Source organism: Nomascus leucogenys, chromosome 21 (genome assembly GCF_006542625.1).
Source record: "Nomascus leucogenys isolate Asia chromosome 21, Asia_NLE_v1, whole genome shotgun sequence".
Lineage (NCBI taxonomy): Eukaryota > Metazoa > Chordata > Mammalia > Primates > Hylobatidae > Nomascus > Nomascus leucogenys.
Window position 1 is genome coordinate 46,944,304 of NC_044401.1, and position 19,628 is coordinate 46,963,931.

General features: G+C 38.3%; 1 protein-coding gene across 1 annotated transcript in view; it reads right to left on the minus strand.

Annotated features, from left to right (window-relative positions):
• TXNRD3 (thioredoxin reductase 3) overlaps nt 1-19,628 on the minus strand; it is a 50,204-nt gene that overhangs the window by 17,702 nt on the left and 12,874 nt on the right. The window contains exons 5-11 of the mRNA XM_030802193.1: nt 18,649-18,753; nt 18,338-18,410; nt 16,397-16,516; nt 8,599-8,741; nt 6,451-6,566; nt 5,398-5,623; nt 4,059-4,151 (exon numbers count right to left, since the gene is read on the minus strand). Of these exons, the coding sequence (XP_030658053.1) occupies nt 4,059-4,151; nt 5,398-5,623; nt 6,451-6,566; nt 8,599-8,741; nt 16,397-16,516; nt 18,338-18,410; nt 18,649-18,753 (876 nt within the window). The remainder of the gene's footprint in view (nt 1-4,058; nt 4,152-5,397; nt 5,624-6,450; nt 6,567-8,598; nt 8,742-16,396; nt 16,517-18,337; nt 18,411-18,648; nt 18,754-19,628) is intronic.

Genomic DNA, 19,628 nt, shown 5'->3' on the forward strand with positions numbered 1-19,628 from the left:
AGGCCCCGGTGTGTGATGTTCCCCTTTCTGTGTCCATGTGTTCTCATTGTTCAATTCCCACCTATGAGTGAGAACATGTGGTGTTTGGTTTTTTGTCCTTGCAATAGTTTGCTCAGAATGATGGTTTCCAGCTTCATCCATGTCTCTACAAAGGACATGAACTCATCATTTTTTATGGCTGCATAGTATTCCATGGTGTATATGTGCCACATTTTCTTAATCCAGTCTATCATTGTTGGACATTTGGGTTGGTTCCAAGTCTTTGCTATTGAGAATAGTGCTGCAATAAACATATGTGTGCATGTGTCTTTATAGCAGCATGATTTATAATCCTTTGGGTATATACCCAGTAATGGGATTGCTGGGTCAAATGGTATTTCTAGTTCAAGATCCCTGAGGAATCGCCACACTGACTTCCACAATGGTTGAACTAGTTTACGGTCCCATCAACAGTGTAAAAGTGTTCCTATTTCTCCACATCCTCTCCAGCACCTGTTGTTTCCTGACTTTTTAATGATTGCCATTCTAACTGGTGTGAGATGGTATCTCATTGTGGTTTTGATTTGAACAGCAGTATATTCTTTACCCAAATCTTCAACTAGAAAACATGTTCAAAACAAAGCTGCAGAACGGAAAATCAAGACAGATGTTATTGCAGAGCTTCGAGATGATCTGCCAGCATCACACAACTTTCAGGAAAAGGAATCAATGGACAGTGAAATGGACCTAATTCAGTTTTCTCTTCAAAAGCCTCCAAAACCAAAAGCAACTTAAAATCTAATTAAAATGAATTCTAATTAAAATGAATGAGAATTAATTTGTTTACTAAAAAAATTCAAGGTAGATTATAGACTTAAACATAAAAGCTAAAACTATAAAGCTTCAGGAAGGAAACAAAGGGATACTTTCATGACCTTTGGGTTAGCAAAGATTTCTTAGAGCACACAGAAAGCATGAACCATAAAGTAAAATACTAATAAAATTGAACTTCATAAAAATTTAAAACTACTGTTAACCCAAAGATACTACTAAAAAATACATAGGCAAGTCACAGACGTGAAGAAAATATTCAAAATACATATATCTGAAAAAGGAATATGCCCAAGATATATAGAAGCCCTGCAATTCAATAAAAATTCAAACGATCCAACAAAAAAGGGCTGAAGACTTGAACAAACACTTCAAAGAAAAGATACATGAATGGCCAATAAACACATGAAAATTTCTCTACATCATTAGTCATCAGGGAGATGCAAATTAAAGCCATAAGATACCTCTACACATCCACTAGAATGGCTAGAATGAGAAAGCCAGACGCCCCTAAAAGTCCTAAGGGTCTGGAACAACTAGGCCTTCACATATAGCTGATGGAAATACAAAATGGCGTAATCATTTGGAAACAGTTTGGTAGTTTCTTAAAAAGTAAAAACCATTCCACGATCAAGCAATTTCACTCCTAGGTATTTGTCAAAGAGAAATTAAAATATATGTTGGCTAGTAGCAGTGGCTGATGCCTATAATCCCAGCATGGTGAGAGGCCAAGACAGGAGGATTGCTTAAGGCTAGGAGTTCAAGACCAGCCTAGACAACACAGTGAGACCCCAACTGTAAAAAAAAAAAAAAAAAAATTAGCCAAGCATGGTGGCATGTGCCTGTGGTCCTAGCAACTAGGGAAGCTGAGGTGGGAGGATCATTTGAGCCAAGGAGTTGGAGGCTGCAGTGAGCCTTGATCTCACCACTGCACTCCAGCCTGGGTGACAGAGTGAAACCATCTCTCTCTATATGTCTCTCCATAGAAAACTTTCTACAAAGAATCTTCACAGCAGTTTTAATCACAATAGTCCAAACTGCAAAGAGTCTAGGTATCTACCCACAGGAAAATGAATAAACTGCTACATTAATAAAATCTATACAATAAAAAGAACTACTGATGCACACAACATGGATGACTCCTAAAAACATCAGTCTGAATAAAAGAAGCCAGATACAAGGAATACATACTGCACAATTCCACTTATATGACATTTAGAGGCAAACCAAACAAAATGAGTCTATGGTGACAGAATCAGAACAGTGGTTGCTTGGGGTCAATGACTGGGAAAAAGCACAGAGCACTTTCTGGACTCACAGAAATGTTCTGTTACCTAAAGGAGTGTGGATTACATGAACGTGGACATCTGTCAAAACTGACTGAACTGTACACCTAGGATCTATGCATTTCACTACATGTATATTATACCTCATTACAAAAATAATTTACAGTTAGATATTATGGACAACTTCATACCAATACATTTGAAAACTCAGATGAAATGGACTAATTCCTGGAAAAAAATATAACTAATCAAAAGTAAATAAAAAGTCTTGAAAGTCCTTTGACCATTTAAGAAATTAATCAGTGGTCAAATATATCTCCATAGAAAATTATAGGTATAGACAGTTGCATCAGTAAATTCTATCAAACATACAAGAAACCAATTCTAATGTTACATGAACTTTGCCAGAAAACAGAAAATGAGGAAACACACTCCAGACTTCTTTCATGAGCAGGAATACCTTGATACTCAAACCTAAAATTAAAATGTTCAATATGTAAAAGGAAAATTACAAGCCAATATGATTCATAAATATAAATGCATAAATTCTAAATAACGAAGTCCAACATTACCAAGTTGGGTTTATACAAAGGATACAAAGTTGGTTGAATATTAGAAAATCAATGCAATTCAACAAATTAACATCAGATTAAAGAAAAAATTCATCATCCATAGCTGCAAAAGAAACTCTGTTATAATTGAACTGTTATAATTGAACATACGTTTCTTCTTAAATATACAAAACAACATAAACAAAAAGACACTTAGGAAACAAAAAATAGAAAATGAGCTCCTTAACTTGATTAACAGCATATAACAAAACCCTACAGAAAACATTGTTTTTTAGTGAAACATCTTTTCTTTTGATATTGTAAATAAGACAAGAGTGCCTGCTATTGCCATTTCTTGTCAGGAGGTCCTAACTAATGCATTTATACAAGAAAAAAAGAGAAAACCAGTAAAAAGGAAGAAAAAAACTGTTATTATTCACAAATAAATGTGCACACAGGAAATCTGAAACAATCTAAGGATAAATTTTTCAGTAAGAGTTTAGCAAGATTACTGAATACTAAATCAAAACACAAAAATGAGCAGCATTTGTATACACTAGAAACACTTAAAGATAGCAACATTTTCAAAAAAATACCATTTGTAACTACATATAAATTACATAAGTATCTAGTAATAAATCTAACAGATATTCTTGATCTCTAAGGAGAAATGTATTAACTTTGCTGGGAATCATTAAAGAAGATCTAAATTAATGGATAGATATACCATGTTCATGGGTGGGAAGACTGAATATTGCAAAGAAGTCAAGTGTTTCCAAATTTTCCTATATATCCAATCCAATCCTAATCAAAATCTCAATAGGGTTGATTTTTGGATTTTGGTTTTGTTACATGTTTTTTGGCTTTGTTGATGTTCTGTACGTTGCATTTTTTTAACTGAAAAAATTTCTACATAAAAAGAGTATATAAAACATAAATGTATAGTTTCTGTCAAAACTATAAACTAATTACAAAAGAATTGTTGGCCTCCAAAGTATGCCATGGGTTATTTCACATTGTTTGGAGATTTTGTACTGTTTGTTTTTGAGAAAGAAAAATAGCTTTGTTGTTGTTTTTCATTATAAAATATATTCAATATTTGTTGCAAAAATATTCAAATTAAGAAATGTATAAAATATCTAATTTTCCAAAAGTAAGCACTAATAACATCTGGATATATGTGCTTCCTAATTTTATGTACAGTCACATACACTCATATTTTACCATGGTATTCCTCATGCATTACTGAAAACTCAAATGTCAGTAGCCAAATTATCTTCTATGATAATGCTCTTACAAAGAATAAAAAAATGTAAAAAATGTTAATCCTGGTATAATCTTCCCATAAGTTTCATTTCTGTTAATTTAGGAGTGTGTTCAATAACTTAGTAATGACAAAATAAAAACTCACTGTGTTATAGACTCCTTCAATTGTTTCTGTTCCTTCAGTGGATTTAGCCAACACTTTCAGCTTTCCAGGTGAACCTTTCTCCAACTGTTGAACCTAGTAAGAGTGAAAAGTGTAATGATGCTATCTAAATACGACAAAAAAGAAACACACGAAAGGGTGCACACTGGTATGTTTGTGTACATTTGTGTGTTTGGTGGTGGTACATATAATAAGTGTTAGTATAGTTAAGGTTTCTGGATAAGGCAGAAATAGAGAAAAGTGGACTGTCACAGATACATTTTGGAGGTAGAAATGAATTAATGAATTAGCTGAGATTGGAGGGAGCAAAAAAAGATAAATTAAGGGGTATTCCTAGATACTGGCTTAATACACTTGTTAAGTACAATTTACTGAGTACTGAGATGGGCCAGAAAGATTAGCAGGAAAATATTTAGGTAAAAAAATCTAGAGTTTCATTTTTGTCTTGTTAAGTTTGAAATGCTTATGAGGAATTCAAGTGGCAATTTCTAGTAGGCAATAGTAAAAATGAGTGTGGAATTCAGGAGAGACTCTTAAATAGGAGATATAAGTCTGAGAATCATTAGCATTTAGATAATGTTTAAAACTATGGGCCTAGAGAAGATCATCCAGGTAATACAAGAGCACAGAAGTGAAGAGGGGCCCAGAGGAAAACAAATGGGTGCAGGAGTCTGTAGGTTGGGTGGATGTAGATGGGAAAACTATAGACTGTGGGGCCACAGAAGCCAGAAAGGAAGGTGCTTCAAATGAAAGGCCAGTTTCAGCACGTGCTGCCAAGAGGCCCAGTAAAATAAGGACAGAGACGTGACCACTGGATTCGATGACAGGAAGTTTGCTAAAAGCCTGACAATCAGCTTCAAAGAAGTGAAGGATATGGAAGCAGCTGACAGTCAGCTAAGCGTGAAATGGAGTCAAGAAATTAGAAGCAGCATGCAGAGTTGTTCTTTGTTTTTTTGTAAAGGAGAAAGAAAAATAGGGACCCAGCCAGAAAGGCAGTGAGGGTAAAAGAAGGCTTAATTGTTCAAGATGGGAGACAGTGATAAGAATGAGGAAAAAGAAAACTACTAACTGAAGATGGAACATCCTTGAAAAGGTGAAACAAAGTGGGAGATGAGGGGACTCAGCCTCTGAGAAGAGCAAGGACATCTCCTGTATCAGAAGAGGGGACAAGGGGGCAAATGGGGTTGGCTCTGTAGACTTGGGAGTGGAAACACTGTTTTAACATTATTTGAATACAGACTAATTTATGTAATGAAATGAAGTAAGGTGGGATAAAGTGAAAAGTTAGAGAAAAGAAATTGCAAATGCCATGCAGCCTTACCATCACAGGTATGAATTTCCGTAGGAACTTCACACCATGCTGCTCCATGTAGGAACCCACTTTTTCTGCCATTTCTTGGTCGAAGCCACGGAGAAGGATTGAGCGTACCATAACTGTGACATCTAGGCCAAAGCCAGCCAGAAACCCTGCACACTCCAGGGCGACATAAGAGGCACCCACCACTAATGTTTTGCCAGGGCAATAATGCAGAGAAAAAAGGTCATCACTGAAAAATAAAAATTAAAAAAAGAATACCTAGGCAGTAAGAATGAAATGAGTTATTCATGTTTCAGTGTATAATGGTCTTGTGATGACTGAATTATAATTTAGTGCTTGAATGAAGCAACAGCCTTTTGAAATTTGTAATTGAGTCTGCTGTGGAGAGAATGTGGAACAAGAAGTATACTTCAGATTTTTCAAAATCAGACCACAAGCAAGATTTTTTAAAAAATAAAATAGTATAGAAAATATCAGACTACATTACATGTGATAAAAAAAAAACCTGTTTAAGTTTTGGAGGTGTATGTATGTGCTATGTGAAGAGGTGTGTGTTTGTTTACCTCAACAAAAAATTGCAACAAAAAATGTATTTCTTAATATGAGTCAGCTCAAAAAAGTTTGCAAGTCATCACACACATGTCCTGTTTGACCACTAAGGAATATTCCCATTAAATCTCAGTGTTAAGAAGAGTGGCGCTGCTCCTCCCCAGCTGGCTCATTTTTATCGTAAGGACACTAAACCCTAGAGCTAACTGTATTTACTTCTTCGTTTAGGCCTGTAAGAAGTTTAGAACGAAACTCCCAGGCTACTTCTAGCAATCACTGAGACACATATGGCATATTTTTGTACATAAATTTTGCCACTGGCCTTATTTACCTGACCTTATATTCTCTGTTTCATTACTTTTAACTGTTTAGCTTCTTGCATTGTATATATTTTCATTTGTTAATTCAAATCTTTTGTGGAATAAGACAGGAAGTAAATAAACTGGAAACATGTCAATATAATTCAATTTATTAACATTAAAGTTAAAATAGTCTATTTAACCTTACCTAGTAATACAGTATTCTTTATCTCCTTGGATTCCTAAATACCGTGGCCTTTCACCCGTTGCTATGACAAACTGTGCAGCAGTATAATAAGTCTCCTGTCCTTTTTTATTGGTTGCCTTGAAAAAAGAGAAGTAAACCTCACTTAGCAAACACTAAGAGTGTTTGCTCTGGTCCAGAGTTCCAGACATCCCAGACAAAATAGTTACTACCCTCATGGAGCTTCTCATTCAACAGGAACAGCAGACATGTGAAAAAGTAATAATGCAATGTGATAAGCACAAGCACAGAAAACAGAAGTCTTTATGAAATATTAATCAAAGCACCATCGTGAGGGTAGCGTAGTGGACTAGAAAGGCAATCAAGGATGTATTAAAGAAGGAGTAGAGATTTTCCAGTGGAGATAAGAAAAGTGAAATGATGGGAGAGGAACGGAGACCTGGAAGACAGAACAATGCATACAAAAGCACATGGGCCCAGAAGGAGTTGGTGTCTGAAGACTGGAGAGCAGGGTTGTGTCAGAAGTGACATGAAACAGACTAGAGCCAAGTGCGAAGGCCCTTATGTCATCCTAACAACTTAGGCTATGGGGAACCAACAAAGGTTGCTCACGATTTTTAATTATACAAATAATTCAAAAATACATTTTCATTTCTAAAAAATTCAAATACTTTGGGAGGCCAAGGCAGGCAGATCACAAGGTCAGGACTTCGAGACCAGCCTGGCCAACACGGTGAAACCCTGTCTCTACTTAAAAAATACAAAAATTAACTGGGCATGGTGGTATGCACCTGCAATCCCAGCTACTTGGGAGGCTGAGGTGGGAGAATTGCTTGAACCCGGGAGCTGGAGGTTGCAGTGAATCAAGATCACGCCACTGCACTCCATCCTGGGTAACAGAGCAAGACTCTGTCTCAAAAAAACAAAAAACAAAAAAGAAACAAACAAACAAAAAAAAACCATTCACATGCTAATATTAATGAAGGTGTTTAAACAAGTGGGTTGGCGCCATGAGTGGGATGGTGAACAGAGCCTGGAGAAAGAGCCTTGCTTAGAAGGGCTCTGAAACAGACAAGCAAGTACAGGCTCTGGGGTGAAACGGAGACTCTGGAGTTTCTCGCCTGCAGACAGGGAATGTGCTAGCATCACTAAACAAGGAGCCATACAATAGGCAGGCTTGGTTGGGGCTTATTCAATCATCTGTACCAGGCAATTTGAGAAATACAACATGTATTTCTGCTGTGTTTCATGTAAATAACATAAATCAAATTGGCCTATGTAAGGTTTTAAAGGGCTGACTTTATCCTATTATATTTTTTAGGGTTGAAATACATCTTTAACTGACTAAAACATATCATCCAAAATATAGATTACATGGCAAATGATAACAATCGTTAAACCTAGGAATTGAATATTTGGATATTTACTGTGTTATGCTCCCAATTTCCTGTGAAATTTAAAAAATTTAAATAAAATGCTGAAAATAAGCATTGAAGGGCAGCTTTAAATGGACCATACCTAATACATTTCTGAGATAACAACTGAATACAAAATAATCTAAAATCTTGTCAAGATTATCTCACACTGTGCTAACAAAGTACAAAAATAAACTAGATGATGAGGACAATATCTGATTGTCATAATTCCAATTAAACTGTTTGTGTTCCTCAAAACGATCTCATTTTCCATATGTATTAATCTAATAATATATAAATATTACAAAGATAAACTTATAAAACACACTAATTCTAATGCTACTTTTATCAATGCTTTTATGAATAATATAATATTGGAGTTCTAGTTAAGGTTTCATTTTTAGGAAGGATTCCACTACTAAAATTTTGATCTTTTTAGTCTTTTAAACTTTGACCTACTTAGTTTAAACATGTTCTCTTTTAAAACGGCAATAAAGTCAAAGACAAATAATTTTAAATTAAGAGTTCTTTAAAACACAATTTCTTCAAGTTAACCAAACATGTAGAATCAACAAACAATAGGGGAGAAACACACACATGCATGGCCGTGTATGTGTGTGTGCATGTGTGTGCGCATGCCTGTTATGCCCCTTAACATGCAACATGAAATTTTAGTTGAAGGCAAGTACAAACAATTGTAAAAGGAGATGAACAAGACAAGAAACTCAAACAGTACCTTTATTTTATGATGTTCAACAAATTCTCCATAGGAATTGACATAGGCCACAGCCTTTTCCCTCAGAGACAACCTGTAGCCCCAGTTTAGAGAGCTGATGTGGTTCTGAATCGCTTTTGTCATCGTCTCCCAGTTGTGCCTCACTAAGAAGAAATAATCAGGGTGAAGATGTTAGGTGAATTTTACCTTTAATGGTAAATTGTATATAACCACACATGAGCCATACTAACAGTGCTTTAAAAATCAAGAAGTAGACAAGATAATCAGTAACTTAAATATTTTGTATGCCAGCCATAGTTTATACTCTTCCTATTTTATATTACAAACAATGTGCAAAAATCAAGAGTTCTGAAAAGAAAAAACTGGGGAAAAGTCCATGGAGGAGAGAATGGGGAGGCTGGCCCTCATATGGCGACGCCTGCCACGATGTAAGGCAGGAGGCTCACCTCTTCTCGGTGGCACCTCCTAGAACCCTTTCCTACTCCATGGGACCTACTTTACTTGGCCCTTGGATGGGAAGAAGGCCTCAAGTCAGTGAGCTTGGTACACTCACCTCAACAGACTGGCATGGTTCCACTCTCATTTGGTTCACAGGGCAGTGGTTTCATGACAGTGAATATCTTACATGTCTTTACAACAAATACGGTTCATGCTCACCACTGCCAACCTTCAATATTACAGTGTTTACCCATTCCTTTGGAAGGTGGGGCAGGATTCGGGTGTTGGAATTCCGTGTCATCCCTGTATCTTCTAGGTGGGATTTACTGCATAGTGTTCACCTTGTCTACAGATGCCAGATCCTAAAGGTCACCCTGTGCAGCTCTATGTTTATAAGATGCAGGGGTCAGCCCAGCCAGGGCTTTCATCATAACTGGATGAAATCCCCAAAGACAAACCAACAACCTGAGGTCAAAGGTAACACCTGGAAACTTACCCCATCTACCACTGTCAAGAAATGCCCCCCTACTCATCCAGGGACATGGGATGTTACCATGCAGGAAAGGGAGACGACTGGAGGAGACAGTCAGTGCACAGAGAGGCTTAGCCAATGTCAACACACACGGCCCTTTCTATGATGCCAGTGTACCACAGTCTCCTAAAAGTTTGCAACCCAGAATAGTCGTTCTTGTTACTACATTACCTCATCCTCCCACACACTGTGATGTTGGTTATGATTCCCGAACCTGTCCAGCAGTGACCACGTCGCCACAATGGCACATATCCTCACATCCTAAGCATACTTCTTCCCCATCCCCCAGAAAAGCTTTTCTTCCAATCCTTAAACTATTTTTCCTAAGAATCCTGTCAGCTCAACTAACAGTTCATGTGTCCTTTTGTTTCTTGTTCTTGTTGCAAAAGGCATCTTAGATTAGAGGCTCTCAAATACAGCTGCACTTCATAATGGGAATCATGTTGACCTATACAAATCCTAGGACCTGCCAAAAACTATGGAATCAGGAGTGGGACCCCAGAATCTGTACAGTTAAAAAACTCCTCCTGGAGTTTTTGATATGCCAAATCAATGAACTGGCACTTTGAAACCACCTGTTCTACTGTTTTATTGATGTGTTTAGTCCTGCAACAGTATAATATTTTTAAAAACTGAGAAAGGTCACCCTCTATACATTCTCAAAGGTTGCTTAGCTATTTTCACATATGTATTTTTCAAAACAAATTTTAAAATAATCAGCCAATCTCCAAAAAGAAAAAAAATGTCTCATGGAGATCTTACTGGACTTACATAAAATTTAGAAATAATTTTTGAGATAATGTCTTCACAATATTGAGACATCCTCTACAAAATCACAGTAAATTTTTTGTTATGCCTTTATATTCTTTCCTTATATATCCTGTACATTCCTGGTTGAATTTATTTCAAGTTATTTTCATTTTTTGTCACAATTTTCCATTATACATGTGAGTATGTGTATATATATATATATATTATACACATCACACATACATATATACATATACACATGTATATATACCTATATACACATAAACATGCACACATACATACACACACACACACACACATACATATACACATATTTTAAGAGACAGGGTCTCACTCTGTTGCCCAGGCTGGAGTGCTATGGCATGGTCTTGGCTCACTGCAGCCTTGACCTCCCAGGTCCAAGCAATTCTCCTGCCTCAGCCTCTCGAGTAGCTGGAACTACAGGCATGAGCCACCATGCCCAGCTAATTTTTCTATTTTTGTAAAGAAGGGGTCTCGCTACGTTGCCCAGGCTAGTCTCAAACTCCTCATCTCAAGCAATCTTCCTGCCACAGTCTCACAAAAGCAATCAATTTAACTCATTAGTTCTAATATTTCTTGTTTAATCTCATATATTCTATGTATGTTGTATATAATCATGTATAACATAACTCATATTATACATTTAAAATATCTTTTTATTACTCCTTTTCCAATCTATGTACTTTTTCTATCAGCCCTTTGTGTGCACTGATCCAAAGCTCTAAACAGTGCAGATATCAGTAGTGAATGTCTGATTCTTGACTTAATTAAAATATCCCAAGTTCTTCTCCATTAAGTATTTGCTTCTGACTCTTCTCCACCATGTGAAGAAGTATCTATTTGTTTTCTAAAGCAGGAATGGGTATGAGATTTGTGTGAAATGCCCTCAGAGCTGAAATCCTGGCCATCATGCTGATTCTGTGTACTCCTGCTGTGCTATCCTGGGGCTGACCACCCTCTGCACCCCATGGCGAGCCCTACTCAGTCACGTTTGTTCCTTCGAGACACTACCAGAGAGGATTTGCCAATGTTTTTCCCAGAGTTTGGGCACCTCTATGGGGTATAGTTTTCTATTTTTAGACTATCTTTCTGTATCATGGTTATTTCAGCCTCCAAAAAAAGGTGGCTTTTCTAAGTCTAGCTTTTCTAGAACAGTGTAAATCAAACTTGTCCAACCTGTGGCCCATGGCTGCAGGAGGCCCAGGATGGCTTCAAATGTGGACCAACACAAATTTGTAAATTTTCTTAAAACATGAGGTTTCTTTTGTGATTTTTTTTTTTTTTTTTTTTTTTTTTTTTTTTTTTTTTTTTTTTTTTTAGCTCATCAGCTATTGTTAGTGTATTTTATGTGTGGCCCAAGACAATTCTTCTTTCAATGCGGCCCAGGGAAGTCAAAAGATTGGACACCTCTGGTTTAAATTATAGAGGAAGTGCCTGTTACTTGTAGATTTGGAAAAATTTACCTGTAACGCTAATGGTACCTTTTGGGGACTGGGTTATTCTTACACAATGTTTTTTCTTTGATTATTCAAGTCAATTCTGGTCATTTATATTTTCATAGAAGATACTCCTTTTCATCAAGATATTTAACATTATGACCACCAATTTTTATCCTCAATTTGTGGCATCTCTCCCCACCTGTAGTTATACTTCTTTTCTCGTGTCTGATGCTGCATATCTGTATGAGTTTCTCCCCTTACTTCCTTAATTGGATTTGCTAAACATTTGCCTATTTTATTTGTCTTTTCAAATATACTCTTGGTTTTGTTTATCAGTTCTATTTGGGAAGGGAGCTAACATTAATTTCTGAGTTTTTCTGCTTGCTTGTTTTTTGCTTATATTCTACCTATCTGATATTAACTACCACTGATATTATTTACATTTTCCTACTATATCATTTTCCTATCTGTTTAAAAATTTCCCATTTAAAATGTAAAATTTCCATATTTTCAACAATTATTTCTTTTGGTTTTAGGTATTTGTCTTAAACATAGCATATGGAAGAATTTTGCCATCTACTAACCCAAAAATCTGACTCATTCGGCTTTATCCTAATAAGTAATATGACTACGCTTATGTAAGGTATCTTATTTTCTGTTGCTATTTTTGTTTGCTTTAACTTGTAGTTTCATGTTGCTTCCTTTTCTATTTTTTCTTTACTACCTTCTCTTTGTATATTTTCCCCTTTCTTTTTAAACTTTTACTTGAAAGTTCATTCAGTTTCTAATCTGGAAATTATCTATACATTTCTCTCTCTCTTTTTTTTTTTTTTTTTTTGAGACGGAGTCTCACTCTGTCGCCCAGGCTGGAGAGCAGTGGCATGATCTTGACTCACTGCAACCTCCACCTCCCAGGTTCAAGCGATTCTCTTGCCTCAACCTCCCGAGTAGCTGGGACTACAGGCGCATGCCACCATGCCTGGCTAATTTTTTGTATTTTTAGTAGAGACAGAGTTTCCTTGTGTTAGCTAGGATGGTCTTGATCTCCTGACCTCGTAATCTGCCTGCCTCGGTCTCCCAAAGGACTGGGATTACAGGCGTGAGCCACCGCGTCCAGCCTAGCCTATATTTCTTTATCAATATCAAGAATACAAGTATCTAGAACATTCTCCCAGAACACGATTTTGGCATGCTTTGACTTCCTCTCTTTTGCTGTTCAGATTCTGTAGACTTCTCTTGGCCCTTTATTGAGTCTATACCTAAACACACCATGTGTTGGCTAGCTAAGTACTTCTTAGTCAGCACCCCAAAGCTGACTTAGAAAGCATTTTAGCTGGGCACGGTGGCTCATGTCTGCAATCCCAGCACTTTGGGAGGCCGAGGCAGGCAGATCACCTGAGGTTGGAAGTTCAAGATCAGCCTGGCCAACATGGTGAAACCCCGTCTCCACTAAAAATATAAAAATCAGCCAGGCATGGTGGTGTGCACCTGTAATCCAAGCTACTCGGGAGGCTGAGGCAGGAGAATCACTCAAATGCGGGAGGTGGAGGAACGCAGTGAGCTGAGATCACACCACTGCACTCCAGCTTGGGCAACATAGTGAAACTCCTCTGTCTCAAAAAAAAGAAAAAAGAAAGTATTTTGTATAGGGGGAACTTTGAGGAAGCTAATTATAAGATTTTACCCATTCAAGGAAATTAGAAAGTATTTAGAAATATTCAGCACTTAGAACAGAATTAACGTCAATTGACCCCACGAGGGCAGGGAGTGCAGCAAAGCAATGTGTACAGACATCCTGCTATCTCTGAGAACGTAAGACAATGGAGAACAGACAGAAGTAACACACGGAAAGGTCCCCAGCTGGCACAGACCACACAGGTATGATGTCACCCACATAAGCCACCTCTGCCTGCTGTGTCTCCAACACAGAGTGAGTGCTGTGATTCACCCTTTACAGCCTCTTCCCTACCACTGAGGTTTTAGGGGCTTCTCCCCTCTTGGACTCAATTAGTTTTGAAACAGTGTAGACATTTATTTTAAAAAGAGATTCTGTAAGTACCTGCCAAGTTAAAATGTGCATAATTCAAATCCTATTCCATTTAGCCTTTCTGCAGCATTTGATTCAGTTAGTGCTCTTTTTAGACTCCCTAAGGCTCCAATCATGCCCTTAAAAAAGCCAAACCCCTCCTGGCTTCTGTGATTCAACTCTCTTGGTTTTCCTCCTTTTCCTCACCCAGTTACTGTAGGTATTAAAATATCTCAGTGTTCTATCTCTCTTTTCTATGCTTTTCATTCTCCCTAATCCCCCATGTGCTGTGCCTCTCACACCCAGCTTTCGCCCAGCTCTCTTTTGGGAACAAACCTTTCTCATACAGCAGACTCTACCAGGATGCTCCCAAGGCACCTGAAGTACAGTGTCCAAGTAAGATGAAGGATTTAGGGAAAAGAAAGATTTTTTTTTTTTTTCGAGACAAGATCTCATTCTCTTACCCAGGCTGGAGTGCAGTGGCGCAATCAGAGCTCACTGCAGCCTTGACCTCCTTGGACTCAAGCTATCCTCTTACCTCAGCCTCCCGAGTTGCTGGGACTACAGGTGCATGCCACCATGCCTGGCTAATTTTTCTATTTTTTGTAGAGACAGAGTCTCACTACGTTGCCCAGGCTGGTCTCAATCTCCTGGGCTTGAACAATCCTTCTACCTCAGCCTCCCAAAGTGCTGGGATTATAGGTGTGAGTCACTACGCCCAACCAGAAGAAGGATTCTTGAAAGCGAATAAAACTACCCCAAAATTACACTGCCAAGTAGGGAGGCCTCATTTTATCTACAACCAGCTGATCCTAGCTTGACCTAAAGCTCTCCATTGAGTTGACTGGAGAAATGTGTCCAGCATCAACCCATTATCCTGAACTCAACCCTACCCTGCCAATAAACCAAAGCTGCCTGTGTTTTCTATCTCAGTGAACAGTATTCCATTTCCCCCCAGTCTCTCTTCCTGTATTCTTTCCTCTCCCTCACTCCATATCCTACCATGACCTGGATGCCGTCATAATCACCTGGCTATGGTCAGAACCAGGATCATCTATGATGCTTTAAACGTGTACATTCACTGCCCATATCTACCAGATCAAAATCTCTGCACAAAGACACAAGTGGTTTGTAATTTTTCTTAAAGTCCACAAGACATTCTGATACACAGCCAAGTCTACATCCAACTGGCCACCACATCTGGTCAATTTTATGCCTTCAACTACTCTTCAACCTGACTTCAGTCTTTGCTCAATCCTCTGTCATTTCTTGCCCCCACTTCCCTATACTTTCCTCTCTTTTCTAAGTTCCTCAGTGCCATAAAAAGGTGTGAAAGTTGTCAGAATCAAAATGGAGTAACTTGTGTAAAAAAAAAAAAAAAAAATTCTCCGACAAACAGAGCTGGGGAAGGCCATGAAGAAAGGGTTTCCTGGTTTCTATGCCTGATAATAAAATCATCACAAAGACCACAAAAACCACAAACTTGCCCAAAGGCCATCACAACCTTACATAAAAATACATCTTCCAGGATATCTGCCCAGCAACTGCCTGTCCAACCTCGGACTTGAGTCACCCTAGTTATTGATCCTTGTAGCCAAGGATAATCATTTCAAAACAATCATATCATCCTCCTCATTTTTGCTTAGGAAACCCTTGTCTTCCTTTACATCCCTGAACATCTGAACATGCACATAGTTTACTATGGCACACATATTCCAGTTGCAGTGCCCAATTCCCAAATAAGCATCATTTTCTTTAGGGAGCTTTTTTCTGCTTGCTACTTAGCTTGACAGTGGGACCCGGAATCACAGCAGTGGCTCATGCCCCTTTCCTGCTTCAACTCCCTTCATCTACCCTTCACTCCAGCCACTACTAACCCCCCAAAACACCATGTTTCCTCGCATCTCCATAGTGTTCATCAAGCTGCTTCCAGTGTTAAAGGTCCTACTCCTCTGTGACCTTCCGGACGCAGCTCAAGGGTCACCTTGTCTGAAGAGCTTTCCCTGACACTCCCCCACCACCCTCAAGGCTACATGGAGCCAATACTCAAAGCAGCATGGCTAATTTGAGTGCACTGAATGGATCTCCTTGTCTCTCTCCCATGGACTACATGCTGCTTAGAGGCAGCTCTGTCTTCCTCACATCTGTATCCCCAGAGCTTAGCTAATACATGCTTACTGGATGAATTTCTTTTCCACTTTTCATTACCCAAAGATATATATAACCACTGAGAAAAAAGGTTATAATAACAGATATAATTCCAACAATAACCTTTGCTATTCTATTTTGCTTATACTTGAAAGAAGTCTGAAAATAGCGATTATTTAATCTTTTACATTCTGCTAAGGGTGTGGAATTGCTGCAGCTGAGACAATTATCTCTCTAGGTGGTGAGGCCCACAAGAGCAGGGCCCTTTTGCATCCTCTATGCCTGGCTGACACAGTGGCTTCCTAATGAATGTTCATTAAATGAATTACGAACTCAACTATAAAAATATGAATACCAAGTCTTTATCTAAAAAACTCATTTTTTTCTTTTCTCTCAATCTATCCTTTATGTACCATTACTCACCTTGTTGATCATACTCCCAGCCAAATTTCCTTGAGTCACATAATGCCTGCCCCAAAAGGGCAGCCTGATGCATCAATTTCTTAGGAATACAACCTACATTTACACAAGTGCCACCAAGACCTGAGAAAGAAAACAAGTTTTAATGCTTCTTTGTGTGTCTAGTTTCACACATCTGCAATCATATTATATTAAAACATGTGGAAATGACAAGCTCAATGGTGGGGGGGATGACACCCCACCCCCAAAAAAGACACAAGGGATGAACCCAAATTTTCCGACTATGGATCCACAGAAGAGACCCAAGGACGAATAAAAATACAGATGCGCATGTGAGAAGTTTTCTGGTCACAGTGTCCAAAACTTTCACTTCAGTCTGATCCACAGAGATCGGAATGATCTAAGATTAATTAGATATGTACTACACCAAGGGTGAGAATCTCAGCTTCCAGCCCTGTACTCTCCATAACTCTGACTCCTCGGAGCTACATTGTCAACTGCAAGCTGCCTGGTCACATTTACTCTGAGTCCTGAACAACACAAAATGGATTATGCAAAACAGAGTGCCCCTTTGCAGGGCAGGTCTCAGATTCTCTCTGACTGTAGTGTCTTCTGGTATGCCAGATAAGTAGGATTATTTCTGGACAAGAAAGGGAGAAGGGGAGGAGAAAAAGAGGAAAGAGGCCAGGGTGAGGGACAAAAAACAAGTGTACATACACCACAAGAACATTATGAGAAAAATCAAGGTAGATTAGCTTTTGTATATAAAATTCTAGGCTATAACTTTCTGAGTAAGTTTGAATTTTAAAAATTGATTTTTACACTGTATGTGAAAAAAATCTGCCAGAAAATTTTTTCTAGCAGAAAAGACACACTTGAGTTGGGTAACTGAAGGATTAACAGAGAAATTATCACAAAGGTGTAAGCAGAAAGAGCAAAAAGGGATAGAATAGTTCCCTAAACTAGTGACAGCAGGATAGCATTGGCAGCCCCATGTGAAGGGGCAAGGAAACTGAGTGCCACCACCCAGAGGGAGCCAGCCATCCAATGGAGGGGGTGGCTTTTCACAGGAAGATGCAGGGACCCATCAGGGAAGGAGCAAGGGGAATGAAATCCCAACTCCACTCTCCCTCTGCCCTCTTCTTGTTACCCCAAAGTGGCCAAGCCGCCCCAGAAGCCAGAGGGCAAGGCAGCCAACAGATCAGTCTTATGGGGCGTAGAGCAGGGCAGAGGCAGAGGGGGAATGCGTTTAAAGAATAAATGGAAAACATCCAGCACAAAATCTATGTGCTCTTTTCACTGTGGAAAAACAACATGGAAAGGTGAGCACTCTAGTCTATAGTAGACAGCAGAGTCATAGGGCTGGTCATTGGTCTCCTTGTTAAGCTAAACTGTAATTATTACATACACTAACTCCATCAGCTGTTGTGCAGCTAATATAGTCAATTATGAAACCGACACAGAAACAAAGAAAAGTGTTTCTGGCAAACTTACGTGACTATGACACAGTACATACACTGTGACCTCAACTATACACTCAAAAAAATACTAGGGCAGAAGTGCTGAAATACTGGGGTCATGGAATTTTTTTTTCTTTTTGCAAAATCTTCCTTATTAATGTTTATATTATCTTTCCAACATCACTGCTTGTTAACTATATCCTCACTAAGACTCAATTTCTTTTTTTAAATTTTTTTAAAATTTTATTTTTTTGAATAGAGATAAGGTCTCACTATATTTCCAGGCTAGTCTGGAACTCCTGGACCTCTCAAAGTGCTGAGATTACAGGCATGTGCCTCTGGGCCAGGCCTAGACTCGCTTGTTTCTTATCCAAGAAACAGGCAAGTTATACCTCTTGAGATTGTTGTGAGGATTAAATGAGATTACATAAAGCAAACAACATATGTAAAGAGCAGAGAGGAACAACAGAGAAAAATGGCTTACCCCAGGATGTGCCCTGAGGTGACGGGACAACAAAGTCTAGCACCATAACTTTCTTTCCCAAAATGGCAGCTTCCTACAAATGAACAACAAAAATTACATATAAAGATCTTGTCACTTTCCTGACACTCCCTCAATTTTTGTCTTCCCTAAAAGACTGTTTTTGTGTGACATATAATCTTTTACCTGAATTATACCAGCTATTACAACAAAAGCTTAAACTGTAATATTAGTTTTTTTTTTTAAGTAGCAGAAGAAATAGCTATGGCAGTCATTAGGAAGATTATCTACGAGTTTCATTTCTATGTTCATACCTTCGCACATGAAAGGCCTCCAGAACCACCACCGATGATGATGAGATCATAATCATATGCCGAACCTTCCTGAAGGAGCTTCTGTAACAAACCACTCTGATATGCCTATGGTTTAATTACAGGAGAAAGAACACTGCAGAATTTAAAGTTTTACAGCTATTTATGTACACCCTATGTTCAATTGGTATGGATTTCTTTTATAAAAATCTTAGGAACAATCTATAATTCATCTAAGTTGGAATTGTAAATTTATCTGGATGCTATTTAAAAATAGGGTCCAACTAGTTAGAACTTATACCAAAGTACATGTGTTTTTGTCCCTTCTTATACCTGACAGCTAGGAATGTGTCAAATAACCTAGCTAGAAATGTATCAAATAACCTAGAAGGTTGTGGCTCTGTATCTACGTAAGATGAGGTCATTTTCCTTGGTCTAATTATCAAAATGTTATAGTCAAGTGCAGTGGAATAGCCAAGTATCATTTTTCATTAGCTCACTTGTGCTAGTCTTCATTTTGAAAACAATTCTTATGCATTATCAGCAAATTTTGTCATGGCTTCTCATAAATCGATCTAACTTTTGTAGTTACACTGGTGAGCTTCCTATACAACACCAACATCTCCCATTTTCTTTCAGCAACAGTCATGATGCTGGCCCTGGGCCGTATCCTCTTGCTCATTTGGCCCTCCTTGTGATCAGAAGTAGCTTAGATGATGTTAGAGAATCGATATGTGATTTAGTAACAGTTTTCTTTATGCCAAGTCAGTTGCTCATTCCCATTACCTTGGCTTTAGACAGATACCATGATCAAACTAGCCCTTCCTGTAACACACAACAGGTGCTTCATAACTACATGGACTCACCAGATGCCATGTGTCCCCATGAAGAACAGGTGCCCAAGAAGGTTTTAGGGACATTCTAAAAAGGGCCCCTTTGGCCTCCTTATTTTTAGGTGCCCTTAGGGAAATCCACCTCCTCAG